Below are 18,223 nucleotides of genomic sequence, written 5' to 3' on the forward strand. Positions count from 1 at the left end.
TGTCAAAAACTTTTAAATTAAGCACCAATTTTTGCCCGAACGGACAACTTTTGCCCTCTAGTAGAAGCCCAGACCTATTTATCACGTACTATAACCACTCTCCCAAACTGAAAGAAATACTGTTCATACGCACTGTGGGTTTCACTCATGGCAAATGGACAAAACAACCGAATCGCCGACTGTATATAGTCTGCTTAAATTTAGACCTTTCTTATCTGTTTAGCATTCGTGCGTTGCAGTGTTTCACGTCATTCAGTCCCCTAACTAGATTGTTCCATCAGACGGAATTACCCGCATCACTCAATGAAGTACAATTATTGATTACCCTGGCCGTCTCTCCCTCTCTCCACCCCTCCCTCTCTCCCACCACAGTCTCTCTCTTTCGCTCTCTCCTTTCCTAAAGTACTGCAGCGAGGGAGGACTGCATCGAAAAAAATCGTGCGCTGGCCATTACCCTGATCCTATTACAGTAACAAAAAAACCCAACATAAGATTTTTTTTTCTTCCATAAAGCTAAACCCGTGTCTGATGCAATGGGTAACTATCAGTTTAGTCCACTCTTCTCGCCATAAATAACGGTAAGTAATAACTACTTTTTCCCTGAAAACGTGCTGACTGTGTAACACTTCCGAGTTAGAGAAATACTAGTAGTTTTATATAATCCTGGTCTTATTTTATTTTTTAAATTTATTTTAATAAGCAAAACAGGTCATGTTGTTTTTGTGTTTGCATCTTTCCAATTATATCTCTAACATCTAAGCTGGCAGACAGAAATGCCTCATTATTTATTCATACGTTTGCCTATCATTTGTTAAAAGTTGGGATGGTGTTTTTTTCTCTGTGGGTAGTAATTGTCATCATTCATTGAAAGTAGCACAAGAATTGCCTCTTATCTCATATATAGGCTAGCTACAGGGATGCGGTATTAAATTGTGGAATGCATTCATTTTGTATTTAAGAGTGGCATAAATGCTTCTGTAAATCCATGGCATCAAAAATCCTTTTTAAGATACGCGAGTAAGGTCTGTCAATCGATTCAGTTGAACTTGGTTGTTTGGTGTATGATGATCACTGACTAGAGCTCATAGTTTACCCATCTTTTTATACACCAGCATGTTTTTAGGGAAACGCTTGTCCATTGCAGAGTTTTGGGTTTGTTGGCTGCGCACTGTGCTTTCTGTAGTGCAATCCAGCCACCTGCCCTGGGGCAGTTAAAGCACTCTGCACTGCCGCCAAAAAAAGGAGAGGATGCGGGAGCTTGCGACTGACTCATCCGTGAATTGCACCTCAAGAGGCAGTGAGCGATTGACAGGCACACAGCCGGTGAACTGGAAATGTGTGGCAAAGTGCTTTGTTTGCAATCTGAATGTTGCTGTAGCAGTCCTGCTGGGTTAACATTGGAGGCCTTTGTCAACGAAAAAGTAGATGAGGTAAAGTGATTGCAGGTTGCGCAATTCGCTCCTTCTGGCACACTTCTCATTGATTTCAAGTTGATGTAGTTTTTTTCTGCGATGGTAAACAGTAATCTCATTGTAATTCAGAATGACCCTCGCCTGCATTCAATAACATCTCCTTCTCAAGCATCATCTGACCTGTTATTGTGTTAGACTAAAGTTTATGCAGCATCACACAAGCTACTTTGAGAGGAAGACATTTTCTATTCCAGTGCTTCACTGTTGAAAGGACTCAACAAAGTAGGCTCTGCCACTGACAATGTGGTAGATGTGAGAGTTTCACAAAAAAAAAACATCTGTGTGTACATTTTGTTGACATACAGTCAATAAGTGAATTAACAGATTATCATTATTTAATGGGCAAGTTAAACTAAATAGCATAGTTTACATTACATTCAAATTTGTCATCCCCATGTCTCAGAATGAGAGAGCATGATTTCCTTTCTGAAAGGGACTGAAGATGTTTTTTCTTTCCTGTAAATTCTTACAAACTTTGTGAATTTCAGGTACACATATACACATCCACCATGCATCATGTGAAACAGTTTGACAAAATGAACAATTTAATTGTATTCGTAATTCACCAGTCAATGTCCCACAGCTTGGATCCCTCCTGTAATCGCAACATGAAGTGTAAGGTCCAGATCCAGACAGTGGTGGTAGCACGTTTTGTTTTGTATCTGCTATGTAAGCAGTCTATTGTGTCAGCAGTGAGGTCTGGCAAGGCGGGGAGACCATATGTTTACCAAGAAGATCAAACAGACACCAGCTGGATGCAAAAAAGAAATAGACACACACTTTACTCTCTATAAATCTGGGATGGGAAATGTTCTTTTATTATCTACAACTTCAAAATATGTTTTCTTTCTGTCTGTACAGATGAAACATTTTATTATTTAAACAGTTACACAGTGCTGAACACATTTTTCTGAATAAATGCATTCTGTTATTATTTTCATATAATTTTTTAGCTAAGATGGACACCCAAGTGATTAAAGTCACTGCTAATATTACCAATGATAGCTTCTTATGACGTCAACTTGCTACTGCTTTATGAATCTGTGTGATGCAGCATCAGCATGGCTTGTAATTAGCTCTGCTTTTGAAGTTTTTATCTTCAGTGCTGGAGCTTTGAAAGATGTTTTATCATTTTATTCTGTTCTAATGTGGTGGAACCATTTGCAGAAACAACAGTTTTCCTCCTGCATTTATTCTGTTGTTACTGTAATACTTCTGAAATACTGCCCCACCTCCCTCTCGTCCTCTCTCTGCTCCTCCACTCAGTCAGTAATGGCATCAGTGTTTGATGAAATCCCCTAACGGAAGACGTCCCGGGCTGGTTGTGCCTCTGCCTTCCAGATGAGGTCATGGGCTCTCCGTTTTGATGGGATTACATGCGGCTCTGCCCACTTAGAGATTGGACCTGCTCTTTCTGATGCTAATAGAACAAACCAGCCGTCAAGCCACTGTGCCTGCACACGTCTTTGAAAGGGCAGGACACTGACAAGTCAAACCTGACTGAGATAGAAAGCATTTGTGGTTCCTTTGGGGCATATGAAATAAACTGTAAAACTGGTTCAATATATAATGCACATGATATTTAAAAATAAGAAAGAAAGGCAGAAAATTGCCACTTCAGAAAGCATTTTTAGAGAGGCAACCATAATAATAGTTGTTGTTTTATAAAAAATAGAAGCCTAAACAAATCACTACTGATTTTCCTTCAAGTTCTCATAAAAATAGGCTATTATTTGTCTACTAGGACCAGATTTTGTTTTTTTACTTTCTTCGACCTGCTTGTACATACCAATCGGTTTGGTGGCTGCTGGACTCGAGGCAGATCGGCATCAACAATGACATTAGTCCTTTTGGCAAAGTGCATTGCTGGAAACCCTTATTGTGCTGATAATTACTTCATTATTTTTTTTAAGTTCTTCTCACTAAGGGTGTTAATTACCACGGTCATTATTACAATGTTACATTGTGTGATTATTCAAATTCTTTCTTTCAAAATACTCATTAGCAGCGTCATTACTGTGCGTCTTTTGGCTAATGATTCATGATAAACAATGAAAGTCCAACACACATACTGTGGATATTAACATACATTTTTTACATTTCCCAAATCGCTTGCCCTGAGTTGGATGACAAACACTCCTGTGTAACTCTAATCTCTTCATTTGTCTTCATGTTCATGCACGAGGAAATTTGGTCCAAGTGATACTTGAACTAGGGTTTTTTAGTATTCTAAAGAGGTTGAAGGAAAGCAGGGCCGCTATCCATCATGCAGACAGGGGCAGCAAGGCCTATTTTCAGCCATCCTCACATGGTTCACAGTAACAGTACATGCACTATTTTAACTCTCTTTGTTCTAATTTTAGAGAACAGCTATGCCCAGGGACAGTGTATGGATACAGCTTCTGTATGTTCCAGTACATTTCTCATCACCATGTTGGTTTGTTATCAATAGAAATATGTAATCAAATGCAATGAGGTAAAGATGATATGTATAATAGAAAAAAAAACTTGGTAGTAGTAGTAGTAGTTTTATGATGCTGGATTTACTACTAGGGTAAATGTTGATGTTGTGCCTGATTTTTAGGCTTAGGTGAAAACAGTATGTTAGACTAGTGAGCTGGTTATGGTCTAAAAATGCACGGTTGAAAGAATTAATATTTTCTGACAAACAGGGATCAGAGGAAACAATAGACGCTCCAGGGGAAGCCTGAAAAAGAAGCAGAAAATAAAGAAGATGCAGAAAGGATGGAATGGGGTGGAGCAGCATAAAATAAAACACAGAATGGTTTGTTTGGGAGTGTCAGTGGTTACCCAATTTGATTGTGATTGCTCTCGTTGCTCGGCCTGTCTGGGTCTGCTGTCAGGGTCTCGTCAGCTGTGGTCAGGTGAGGTTGGTCGTCTGTGTGTTTTGGGTGTCCTCTGAGCTTCATCATCACTGACAGCGGGTCTCACCATACACTCCATTGATTCTCTGACAGGCAGGCTCCACCAGGATACATCCCCTTTTGCCAGTGTGTGTATGTGTGCACGCTCATTTTAAGCAAAAATGATGTGCGATAGCCAACATGACCTGTTCCAAACAATAAATAGCATCAATTCAGTGACACCACTGAACTCATGACATGCTTCTGGCAGAGTGTTAGTCTACGGAGGCATTGAAAATTTGTTTTATTTTAAGATGCAGTCAATAGAAAAGTGTAACACATGTCAAAAAGCGACAATGTTCCACGCTCAAGAAAAATAGTTTAAGAAACCCTATAAAATGTGTAGGATAGCACTATTCTGTAGAGGTTATTAATATACAGGGAAAAAAGAGGGAAAAAACAGAAAATCATGCAACCAGTCATACGTTAACCCTGTGCAATGTGCACCACACCAATAAGGTGAGCAACTGAAAGAAAGGAAACAGATAATATGCTAAAAAGTTGTCTTTATGCATCATCCTTTAGGACAATATCTGAGGCACCACCGGTGTCAATGGCGGTATTAAAAAATGATCAGTCCAAGTGCAAAGGAGTGTGCTCAAAAGCATAGAAGTCATCCAATGAGCCAACAGGGATTAGTAGAGTCACCTTGAATCAGCATTGTCATTTTGCCCAGTAAAATTGCATTATGGGAGCTGGAGCTGGCCCAGTGATTTGTGTCCTCCTGACAAGGCTTCAGTGTTCATTAGAGGATGTGGTGAGCAGCTCCTAGACACACGGGAATCGTACACACTGGACAGCTCTGACCACACACACACGCACACACACTGGAAATTTCCACCCAACTCTTAAATATGCACACTATGCTATCTGGAAATGTTTTATTTAAAAATAGCAATTTAGGATTTTTTCATTTAACTGACTGAATTTCACAACATTTTTTGGTTTGTTTTAGTAATGGTTATGTCTCTGTGACATGACAAATTTAGAATAAACAAGCAAGAGTGAACTTGTGGAGGCGATGTGATGATGAACTGTGGATCACAGTTTGAACACTCACATGACATCATGTTACATAATTTGCACTGCTAGACTGGGGTCTCCCTCCCATCAGCACTGGCCTGCCAAGATGGGAAAGGGTTTCCCCATCCTGTGAGCGCATCCTGTGCATGGCATGTTTTTCGGTGTGCGAGAGAGTCTTTCTGCGTGTCTATTTATGTTTACTTCTTGCAAGTATGTTTGACCCAGTTTATGTGTTAAAGACACCACAGTCAGGCGCCTTAGAGAATAGCTATTGTGTGTGTGTGTGTGTGTGTGTTTCTACTATGTGCCTGTGTTTGTGCATTTATCTACGTATCCGCTCATGACCATTTCTCCTTTGCTCCTTTCTTTGCACGGATTAAATATGACAGTGCCGTTCCGGTTGGATCGTCTCTCCCATTATAATAAACCAGCTCTTTATTGGGGGCAAATTGATTTCGGGCAGAGCCTTGTTTATTAGCTTCTGTTTCTCAGAGCTGATCATGAGTCAGCAGATTCAGCATCTCTGTTTAAAACAATCATCTCTTCAAATCCAAGTCCAACTCATGAAATATAGAAGCAGGAGAGTGCCCCTGGAAATTGAATATTCATTTTGAATAAAAAATGAGAGCTAATACAGCCAAAGCCTTTCTCCTCAAATCACTCCAACGGATTAAACTGCCTACTGAATGATTAAAGAGGTCTTGTCAGTGGGGTGTCACCTGTTAACCTGGGATTGTTACAGATATAGAGGAGGAGAAATTAGTTAATTCATAAGTCATAAGTCAACAATTACAGTGAAGCAGTATATGAGCTCAACAATGCTCAAAACAAAACAAAAATGCATTTAAGCAAGACATGAATGTGCAAAAGCTAAAATATAGGAAATACACATAAATATATATACTGTGATGGTTTATACACATAAAGATACAGTATATACACACACACACATACAGTCCTGTTATTGGAGACGGGGGCATGTCCTTCTTCCTGTAATCCACAATCAGCTCCTTTTTTTTGCTGACGTTCAGATGGAGGTTGTTGTCCTGGCACCAAGATGTCAGACCTCCTCTCTGTAGGCTGTTTCGAAGTGAGTGCTACTGGTGGTCATTCAGTTGGAAGGTTTTGGAATATTCTGGGGAAAGGGACAATAGTGGTCTCCTTGAAAAGTGACCAATGTTGAAAATGTCTGTCTCCATCAGTTAATGTGAACACACCCTGAGATTCTTCAGATTCAGATGTGAGTAGTGGGCAGGGGTCGTGGGCTTTTGCTCCTCCTCAGCCAGGGAGTTGCTTTCAAAGCGTGCATAGATGTTCAGCTCATCTGGGAGAGATGCAGACATTGTTTCATCACTGCTGGTTTTTCTTTTGTATTCTGAGTCTGACTTATAGGCACTATCTGATGAACATTTCCCTCTCTTTTAATTCCTTCCTTCCTTCTTCTCTCCATACTCTCCCTTGTCCTTCCTCCTGCTTGTTCTCACTTTTTTTCATCTGTCTCCTGCCATTCCCCCAGCTCTCTCAGCCTGGCCGATGATTGCCACAGTAATTGTTGGTTATCTCCCGTGGTGACTGCAGAGTCAAGAGTTTTCTTCCCTGCTGCATCTCAAGACCCACCATTCCTGCAATTCCACGGTTTGCGTACACTCACCCCTCTTGCCCCTCTTCCCTCTTTCTTCTACTTCTAAGTACCCTCTGAGCCCCAGTGAAGACCTACTGGTGGAGCCAGAATGGAGGACACTTACAATAACAGGACTTCCCTGGCTAAGGGGGCCAAGGACATGGCCAAGGAGGTCAAGCGGCATGCAGCAAAGAAAGTCAACAAGGTGGTGGACCGCGCCACAGACGAGTACTCATCCCACCGCAACTACAGCCGATTCCAGGATGAGGAGGACGAAGAAGAGGATTTCTACCGGAACCCCCCGAGGCAGGATGGAGAGGGCTACCACGAAAACGAGGAGGGCTCCAGCGATGCCACAGAGGGCCACGATGATGAGGATGAGATCTATGAGGGCGAGTACCAGGGGATCCCCTCTGCAGGAGATAGGAAGCATAAGGAGGGCCAGGTGGCGCTGGGGCAACCGATGTCAGATGCTACAAGGGACCGTAAGGGGCTGGAGGAGGAGAGACAGGCGGATGAGGAGGAGCTGGCCCAACAATACGAGCTGATCATCCAGGAGTGTGGTCACGGGAGGTTCCAGTGGCAGCTCTTCCTGGTACTCGGGCTGGCACTCATGTCAGATGGAGTGGAGGTGTTCGTGGTGGGTTTTGTGCTGCCCAGCGCAGAGACAGACATGTGTGTGCCCAACTCCAGCTCGGGATGGCTAGGTAAGGGACCCTGTGTGTGTTTAAGGTTTGTTGAATGTGCATGCACCTACTTGTGCTAGCGGGAAATCATGCAATTCCTTCAATATGAATTAAAGTGCAGGCATTTGATTAGTTTTCATGATTCTAAATATGATTTTGACCCGTAGGACCTAAAAGTCAGGACATCTCAACCTCTGCTGCGCAGATTTTTAGAATCTGTCCTTCACAAGTTCAAACACTTTGTGGAGTAGACAGACTAAATCAGTGAAGTACCCCTTTAAGTAACTTGTCAATGGTCCCAATGCTATTAAAAATGCTATGATTAGGACATTCTCTAATCAGTACGATGGATATGTTTTTTTGGCACAGCAGAAGAACTTCCTTGTAAAATGACGATGTTCTTTTTCTGGTAGTCTGGCCACCTGTCCTTGGATGTAAATGGGCTATTGAAAGACATTCCACATACTAAATAGTATACACTGAGGATATTCTATACATTATTTAATCGTATTGAATAATTCAGACAGAACTACATCCAAAACAAACCATTTTCGTGTGCAGGTATACTTCAGTTTGTTATTTTACCAGTGTAACCATGTTACATATTAAAATCATGGGCCACACTACCTTCTGAGGGATGTTGTTTGTCTTAAAAGATAGGATTAGTTCTGCATGTTTGTCCTATACATCAAACTCTTTATCCTAGTAGCGTTTCACATGGATGAGGTTTTTCGGTCCACTGGTCTCCATGTCAGGATTAAGAGGGTAGCTAGTGTAACCTGTGTGCTCTATGTGTTGAGCTGGAGTCCCAGCAGTCCTGATGGCTGCAGGTGTATAATCCATCACCACAGAGCTGTGTACAGGGGCTGACTCACTGTGTCAGTACCAGAGTGGCAAGACAATCCATTCAGGTACGCAGACCACTGCCATAGTGAGAAATGATAATTCATCAACTGCACCGCAACATCTGATTGAAAACTGATATGGCAAGGTGTTTTTAGAGAACAGAGATTGTGACTGAAAGCTGGAAAAAAAAATTGTTATAAAATTACAATTGGTGGAAGTGTGAAATAAGAAATCCAAGCACCCTGTTTTATGTAAATGATCTTAGTGTCATATATACTTTTACATACATACTGTTGATCAACATGTTTGTTCATTTAACCAATCCAGATAGCAAAAATTAATTCTTTATTGCATCTAACAACACTAAAAGCATAGATTTCTCATCTTGGAAGTCTGAATATCATACTGTATTATATAGACATGATAAAAGAGTTTGCCAACATATGTCTGTATGGGGTTGTCACTGTATCCTCACAAGATGTTGTGTACAGTGCACCTTCATTTTTCTGTCTCATTCCAAGTGTCCATGTAAACTCTTTTCTTCCTCTCTATACAAGCAAAGTCCTGCAGGCATTCATGCACTACGCTCTGCTTCTCCTTGTTCGTGACTCTATCTCTCACCCTCCGTTCTCTATGTGCATCTCTTTTCTTCTCCCATCCTCCTCCATTCCCCTCTCTTTTCTCCTACTGATTAGCCCGAGGCTCCTCCCTGTTGAGGTGAACATGATTGGTGTGTGTGTGTGTGTGTGTGTGCGCGAGCATAGCCTACATGATTACTATGACCTTGTTGGTATCCATTTGGAGTTTTCCAGTGGTGATTACACTTAATTACAGCCAACAAAATGAAGTGAATTGATGTTTTACAGGTGCCATGGCAATATTTTATTACCTAGAAGTGGAGGAAAAAAAACAACAGCTAGGTAAATCTCTAGATGAATTAGGGTGGTCTCATTTTTCATGTATAGCATATAACCTTTATTTAATCAAGCAGAACTAAAAGGTTCGTTTCTGCAGCCTTACAATAAGACGTCCTTGTTGGTCTGGTGGTGGCGATAAAAAATGGCTTTCTGGGGGCACAGGAGCCAGACCAGACACCACTGCATAGACCTGGATACAGAAGTGGTATTCGCATGTGGGAAGCCAGTTAGACATTATGACCTTATTGCAGCTGTCCTAGTGACTCATACTGGTGACACTTCTCACTTGGTGGGTTTCCATACACTTAACTAATCAGGTTACAGTCAACTTTCCCTGTACTGTATACAAGATAATATAATATAATAATATAATAATATATAATAATGTAATTTGGATATGGGATTAGAGAAACCGATTTCCCCAGCAAGATTACATAAGAAAAAAAATATTTATTGGCCATGTATATGTGTGATCACTTTTTAAAATGTGTGAGCAGATGCATGGCATAGACTTTAGGCAAAAGTATCTCTGTGACAGCAGACAGAGGGTGAAAGAAAAGATCTTTGTAAGTTGCATTCAAAATGCTTCCATCCAAACTGTGATAAAACTTAAACTAACTTCCTGCATATTGCATCACTATTACAGTTAAAGTAAGTAATACTTCCAAAAGTATTGTGCGCATGTAAGTGTACTGACTGGCAGGTGGAAAGAAGTGGATGGTGATTCCATGTGTGTCAGAAGAGGCAAGTGGCTGTCTACATGGGCAACAATGGAGCTGAAAAGTGGAACAGGTCATTCTATAGGAATTTAAACATCACCCCAGCTCCCCAAAAATCAAACAGCTATCAAATAAATTAATTCTAAAAATAATAAAAATTTGAAAACATAGTTGACTACAGCAGATTTGGTGTTTGTTTAGTTCCACCTGAGCTGCACTCTCATCATAGTTGCAGTGTGCAGGTCCATTAACCACATAACAGGCAGAGACAGACGCATGCTGCACGGACTGAGCCGAGCATAATGGCATAATGCAGTATGAAAAACGCAAAGGCCTGAATAGGATGGATGACTGAAATGCTGATTAGATTACAGAATTCAATTTGGTCCTTCTAGCATCCTGATCTCACAGGAATCTTTACAGCAATGCTTTAACACGGGAATGAAGGCTGGAGAGTTGGTTATGTGAAGGGGTGAAACAATTAAATGAGAGTGTACGATGTGGGAAGGAAGCGGGGGGGGGGGGGGGGGGGGACACAAGGGCGCTTTGAGATGCAATATGAGTGATGAACAGGAAAGAGTAGAGGAGGAAGAATGAGAGATTGCCAAGTTAGAGAGAAGAAATGAGGACAGCGGTGTGGGTGGATGGGAGCAGGGAGGTGGCAGATTGGTGGTATTCAGTACACCAACAATGTGAGGGAGAGGCTCAGCTATCATCTCAGACACAACAGACAATGGCAACACATCACCCTATCATTACTTATTTGTTCTCTTAGGCTGCCTTTCCCCTGCTGAGACTCCCCTCATTTCTTCCTCTGACTCTGAACTCGTCTCTCCTCCTTTTTGTCCACCTCTCCTGCTCTGCCATCGATACTTTCCCCCTCCTTTCTTGTTTCCTCTTCTTCTCCTTTTCATTCTTACTTCCCTGTCTTCTGATCTCTTGTACCTTTTTCTTACTCGGGGCTGTCTGTGTCCCAGCTTCACTCTCTGTCTCCTCTCAAGCGCCATTCTCTACAGTACTTTCCCCTCTTTGTCTCTTTTCTTTTCCCATCATTCCCCCTCTTTCTCGCTGTCTGTATGAGCCAGCTGGCAGGCTGTGTGAGGCTGTGTGGTCCAGGGGCAGCTGAGCATGGCTAAACTGCAGTCAGATTGCAGAGTCACTGCGGAGATTACACTACTTGAGTAGTGCCGCTCCACATTGTGTGGGAGAATGCGTGTGTGGGGGAGAAAGGAAAGGGGGATTGTGTGACAGGACTGAGTGTGTGTGTGTGTGTGTGTGTGTGCATATGGACCAAACCTACTGCCCCCAGCAAGATCAGCCACAAGTAAACCATGTCTAACTGGTAGCTCTTATCAGTGGTTCATAGCATCACTATATTTCATGCAAATTATCCACAGTCTTTAATGTAATGGACGTTGTATCATTACTGTTGCTGAGTGAGTCATTTTAAACCCTGCGCTCTTAGCCCTACAATAGGTTACTTTGATATAGATCTCATTGAAATCCTGCCCCCACTGATATGACTTAAGTGTGACAAAAAGCTTCAATCTGTTTTTCTGTGGAGGTGGCAGAAGACAGAGGCATGAATCCGATCAAACTGACACGATGTAGTACAAATGTGATTACACGCTGCTCAGTGTAAAATGGGCCGGTGACAGTGGAGCAAAGCAGAAACTAAGAAAAATAAATGAGAGTGAAGCACAGAGGAGAAGAGAGGAACAGGAGTGAAAAGGGGAGAAAAGGAGGAGAAATGAGAAAGGGAAATGTGAAGCGAGTCAAGAAATTGAAAAGCAATAGGAGAGGAGACAAGCTGGGAGAAAGGGCAATGGAGGAAAGGTTGGGGAGAAAGGCTCGAAAGGAGAGGACAGGTGAAGAAAGGGGAGATGAGATAGAATAAGATCAAAGTAGCAATGATTGAGAGAAAGAGAGAAACAGAAAGAATGAGTAGAGAAATATCACACTGGAAGAGATACCACAGTGTTGCTGTAGCACGCACCAGCCACGCTGTTGCATGATAGTATCATCATTATGAATAAAACAGGATGGGTGTTTTGCGCGACGCTGAAACAGTTTGCACCGCTAAGAGCGAAGAGCATCAAAGCATGAAATCAGAGAAGAGGTCGTGATGCAGCTCAGCGCTACCACAGCTCTCAGGGAGCTCCTCAGGATGTGACAAGACAGAAACCACTGCACCAGGGCCTTTCCCCTTCCTCACCTCGATCCTCTCGTTCTCTCACCCTATCTGGCAATTACCGAACTCTCCTCCGTCATTACCCTTTTTTACCCTCTCTATTATTCCCCTCCCTGCCCCCCTTCATTCCATCCACTTGCATTTGCTTGCTCCAGTATAATCTTTTTTTATTTGTCTTCCCTGCTTCATCTTGTTCCCCAGTGGCTAGTTTAGCTACACCAAAAGAGATTCAATACATTTGTAATAGTTTTATCTGTGAATTAGATGCACTCTTTCACCCTGTGTGTGTGTGTTTGCGTGTCTGTGATTGTAGCTGTGTTTTACTCCTTGTCTTAGACTGAAACACCAACTCCATGGAATTTGTCTTGTGCTTAGAGTGTGCCTGTGGTTTTGCTGAATATTAACCATTCCTGGAGATGTGTTTTGACATCTTGACGCAGTGTCATGGGGCAAAACGTTTTGCTTTTGCCTGAGAGATCTCCTGACACACTGTCATTTTCTGACGCTTCTCAGAGTCTATATGGGTCATAAAGTCCAAATTCAGTCACACTCTTATGGTAAAACGTCTGTACCAGCTGGCATCCAAGGAGTTTTGCTTCCAACATGTCTGATGGCTGCTTTGGAAAGTGTACATTTCTCATGTATAAGGAAATGAGACTTTAGACTTCATCCCTCTGCCGTTTCAGATGCAATTTTCCTGTCTTGAAATTAGGCTGAGCCAAACTGAAGTCTATTGATTTTATCCTTTCTCTTATTCTGCAGGCCTGAGAAAGGACCTACATTTAAAGCCACACTCAATCAATGACAGGGCAGTACTGGGTGATAGCACTCAGGCAAGGGTTTTCATTGATCACAATACTCTGGTTTAAGCACTGGTGCTCTAATTATTTCCAATGTGTTCAGTATTGAATGATTAACTGTAGTCTTAGCATCAGTCTAATGAAATATTGAAACATTTCATGCATGATGTATGTTGTACTGTTAAATTTAAGTTTAATTTACTGAACAAAATTAGCTTCTGGTGATCATTCACTGGGAGCACAGAGGAAATAATGACACCAGATGCACACTTTTCAACTATGTTGATTTATATTGAAAAACAAATCACTTACATAACCACACACTAAAAAAATCCAAGACATTTAATCCTTTTATGTATAAAAAACACTGGCTAACCTTTTAAACATCACATTATGTGAGTTGAACTTATGAGTAGACCCTTAATTTCTTAAATCAAAACCTTACCTTGAATAGCACAGCCATTTTAGTCATAACTCAGAGCTGTCACATTCCACCATCAGTGTTCCACGTGTTACCATGAAAAACAAACCCATACACTATGAAAAATACGGTATGTGTTAAAAAATAAGATTGTGAAAAATAAACCTAGATTTAAATATGTCTCATCTTTGTGTCAGTGTCTTGTTAGTGTGACCCTTCCTGTGAACACATCTTCAACCTGAGATTTTGCTACAGTGTAGTAACTGATTGGTTGCAGCCCAAAAGCCACAGAAAATGGGACTGACATCACTCTGGAAATGCAGTGTGACTTAAATTAGAAAGAGATCCCTCCTGGGGCAAAAGATACAAGATTCTGTTGAAATATGCACCATTATTGTCTGACATGACAGGTTAATGCCACACAAACTACCTTTTGGTCTTTTGGTGATGAGACAGACCTCATAATGTTAAGGGATGGCTGTGCTATTTTTGAATTATATGGCACCACAGTATGCTACTCTCCTCTTTGCTGGTGCGGGCACTGCTGACATCACCCTCAGCAATAGCGTGCAGAAAGTCGGGCAGAACATCAATAAATTCATTAGGTAATTGACTGTCCTGTGAGAGATATACTCAGTGGTCAATAGTTTTATTGCTCTTTTTTAAGGGCATTAAAGTAGCAGGAATCAGAGGTTCTTTCTTTTTCTGTATTGTGTCAGTATCTCTAAAAAGCCCAAACAACAAAATTAAGTGTTTATTGTTTGTATGGAAAGTTCAGTGCTGAAACTAAATAAAAAGGCCTCTGGACGTTTGGATGCATGGCAATTAAATAGGAAGCCAAAGGGTGTTTGCCTGGGCACTGTAGATCTAGCCTCTCCTTAATGAAGCAAGTGTGAACTGTGCATAGACTGAAGACTTCTGTTAAATTTAGAATTGGATTTATGGTACCTTCAGGCGAGAATCTAGATGGCTGCCAAATGTGACAGATAGCCGGGTTTTGACCCCTGAAGCGAGAGAGTCAGACAGATATCTGCTCACAGCAGAGGAGGAGAGACCTGACTGCAGACATTACAGAAATGAAATGCATCTTGCTATTAAGATTATTGTAATGTGTGAACAAAGTGTCCCTACGGCTGAGTCGTATCACTCCACATAGGACTATAGCTTTCACATTCTTTTTGTGTGGGATTAGGATACAAATACAAATATCCTCTCTGGACATATGCGTCTGCATATGTCTGGATATGGATGAAGACCAAACATTACGGTAATATTATCTAAGGCTGTAAACTATTCAGTGTTTTAGCCTGGAACAGAACCCCCCAAAAAAGTTTCTTAATGGAGAAAAATCTGGCTGGAGTTGCTGTCAGCAGCAGACACTGTATGACCATGAAGGCGTGACACCACCAAACCACACAATGCCACATGCAATATAGACTAAAGCAGTAGGCTCCACTCTCCAGAGCAGAATCATGGTGATCAGTGAGAGAGAAATCAATGCTGTTTTGTTGGAGCATTGATCCCATTTGTGATGAGAGAGATTAAAAGAGAGCAGCAAGCCCTTTTGTAAAGTCACTCCGAGTTACATTTCACATTTGTCTCCTCATTGATCAGAGCCTATTTTTCAGTCTTTTACACACTGTATTTACTTATCAACGTTAGAGTGTACTGGGGCTGAGGGGTTTTCCAATTGGGTGTCAGGGTCATTGTCATCAGTTAGTGGTCAGATTTTTAGGATCCAATCAGAGTCAATCATCTTGTTGATAGTGCTGCAGGCTCGCTGCGAATGACACTCGACTCTGTTGCCCCTCTAAAAAAGAAAATAATAAAACAAAGACAGTTAGCTCCATGGTATAATACTGAAACTCGCAAATTAAAGCAAATATCGCAGAAACTTGAGAGGAATTGGCGTTCCACCAAACTGGAAAATTCTCGTTTAATTTGGCAAGATAGTCTTAAAACTTATAGGAAGGCTCTCTGTAATGCCAGAGCAGTGTACTACTCATCATTAATAGAGGAAAATAGGAACAACCCCAGGTTTCTTTTCAGCACTGTAGCCAGGCTGACAGCTCTATTGAGCCAAGTATTCCCATAGCTCTCAGTAGTTATGACTTCATGAGCTTCTTTAATGATAAAATTATAACTATTAGAAACAAAATTCACCAAGACCTGCCAACAACTGGCACCGACTTATCTCTAAACTCAGGAACCTTAGAAACGGCTGTAGAACCAGATATGTGTTTAGACTGCTTTACTTCCCTCAATCTTTACCAACTAACTTCAATAATTTCTTCATCTAAACCATCAACCTGCCTCTTAGACCCCATCCCGACTAGGCTGCTTAAAGAAGTTTTACCCTTAGTCAGCACTTCTATACTAGATATGATCAATCTTCTGTCTTTATCTACAGGCTATGTACCACAGTACTTTAAAGTAGCTGTAATTAAACCCCTTCTGAAAAAGCCCAACCTTGATCCAGACGTTTTAGCCAACTATAGACCTATATCTAACCCCTTACATCTAACTTCCATTTCTCTCTAAGATCCCGGAGAAAGCAGTTGCTAAACAGCTGTGTGACTTCCTACAGAGCAATAGTTTATTTGAGGATTTTCAGTCAGGAATTAGAGTTCATCATAGCACAGAGACAGCACTGGTGACCTCCTAATTGCATCAGACAAAGGACTTGTCTCTGCACTGGTTTCATTAGATCCTAGTGCTGCATTTGATACCATTGACCATCAGATCCTATTACAGAGACTGGAACATTTCATTGGCATTAAAGGAACCGCTCTAAGCTGGTTTAAGTCCTATTTATCAGATCGATTTCAGTTTGTACATGTTAACAATGAGTCCTCCATACAAGCCAAAGTTAGTCATGGAGTTCCACAAGGATCTGTTCTTGGACCAATCGTATCCACTTTATATATGCTTCCTAAACTTTCATTGTTATACAGATGATACTCAGTTATATCTATCGATCAAACCAGATGAAACTCATCAGTTAGCTAAACTTCAAATGTGCCTTCAGGATGTTAAAACCTGGATGACCTGTAATTTTCTAATGTTAAACTCAGATAAAACTGAAGTTATTGTTCTGGGGCCCATGCACCTCCGTGACGCATTATCTAAAGATATAGTTTCCCTGGATGGCATCGCCTTGGCCTCCAGCACCACTGTGAGGAATCTTGGATTTATCTTTGATCAGGACATGTCGTTTAAGTCTCAAATTAAGCAAATTTCAAGGACCGCGATTTTTCACCTTCGTAATATTGCAGAAATCAGGAACATCCTGTCTAAAAATGATGCAGAAAAACTAGTCCATGCATTTGATACTTCTAGGCTGGATTACTGCAATTCTTTATTATCAGGTTGCGCGAAAAAGTCCATTAAGACTCTTCAGCTGATCCAGAATGCTGCAGCACGTGTTCTGACAGGAACCATGAAAAGAGATCACATTTCTCCTGTCTTTGCTTCTCTGCATTGGCTTCCAGTAAAATCCAGAATAGAATTTAAAATCATTCTTCTCACCTACAAAGCTCTCAATGGTCAGGCACCATCTTATCTTAAAGAGCTCATAGTACCTTACTACCCCACCAGAGCACTGCGCTCCCAGAATGCAGGGTTACTTGTGGTTCCTAGAGTCTCCAAAAGTAGACTAGGAGCCAGAGCGTTCAGCTATCAAACTCCTCTCCGCTTAAGACTTTCCTCTCTGATAAAGCTTTTAGTTAGGGCTGGCTCAGGTTAGTCCTGAACCATCCCTTAGTTATGCTGCTATAGGCCTAGACTGCCGGGGGATTTCCCATGATGCATTGAGCTCCTCTTTCTTCTTTCTCTCCCTCTGTATGCAACCTCATCCCATTAATGCATGTTACTAACTCAACTTCTTCCCTTTCCTGTAGTCTTGTGCTTTCTCGTCCCTCTCCTCTCTCCTCCTATCACTTTCTGCAGATGTTTCTGGCTCTGGAGATGTGGAGTCTGGATCTGTGGTTGCGAGTCACCTGCTGCCCCCGTGTTCCTGCTCGACACCCTCTGTTCCAATTATTGTTACTAGTCCTATTGTTATTGTTATTATAATCATTAACATTACAATTATTATCATTAACACTACTTTAAATATCTGTACCATTTTTCATTCAGGATATAGCAACATTACCTTTACTGTCTGTACCTCTGTGTGTATATTATGTAGGCTGCCTCCCTCCCCTCTCTCTCCTTCCATCCTTCTCCCTTCTTTCTCTCTCTCTCTCACCCCCAACCGGTTGAGGCAGATGGCCGCCCACCCTGAGCCATGGTTCTGCTCGAGGTTTCTGCCTCTTAAAAGGAAGTTTTTCCTTGCCTCTGTCGCCTAGTGCTTGCTCTTGGAGGGAACTGTTGGGTTTCTGTAAATAGCATCACAGAGTACGGTCTAGACCTGCTCTTTTATGAAAAGCGCTTAGAGATAACTGTTGTTGTGATTGGGCGCTATATAAATAAAATTGAATTGAATTGAAAAGCAGCAGGGCAAAAATTTGCTTGAATCTGAAAATCATACATACATCTCTTCTTCTTGTTATACAGTCAGAAAGTGTATGTTTAATTGGTAGCCTGGGGAATGTGTGAGTGT

At 41.5% G+C, this 18,223-nt stretch overlaps 1 protein-coding gene across 1 annotated transcript in view; it reads left to right on the forward strand.

The window, feature by feature from the left end:
• Positions 1-415: 415 nt before the first annotated feature.
• sv2ca (synaptic vesicle glycoprotein 2Ca) overlaps positions 416-18,223 on the forward strand; it is a 34,632-nt gene continuing 16,824 nt past the window's right edge. The window contains exons 1-2 of the mRNA XM_038702432.1: positions 416-578; positions 6,936-7,747. Coding sequence (XP_038558360.1) covers positions 7,150-7,747 — 598 coding nt within the window. The 5' untranslated portion in view covers positions 416-578; positions 6,936-7,149. The remainder of the gene's footprint in view (positions 579-6,935; positions 7,748-18,223) is intronic.

This window comes from Micropterus salmoides, unplaced genomic scaffold, assembly GCF_014851395.1.
Source record: "Micropterus salmoides isolate LMB-PRFRI ecotype aquatic unplaced genomic scaffold, ASM1485139v1 Ms_hic_scaffold_7, whole genome shotgun sequence".
Taxonomy (NCBI): Eukaryota; Metazoa; Chordata; class Actinopteri; order Centrarchiformes; family Centrarchidae; genus Micropterus; species Micropterus salmoides.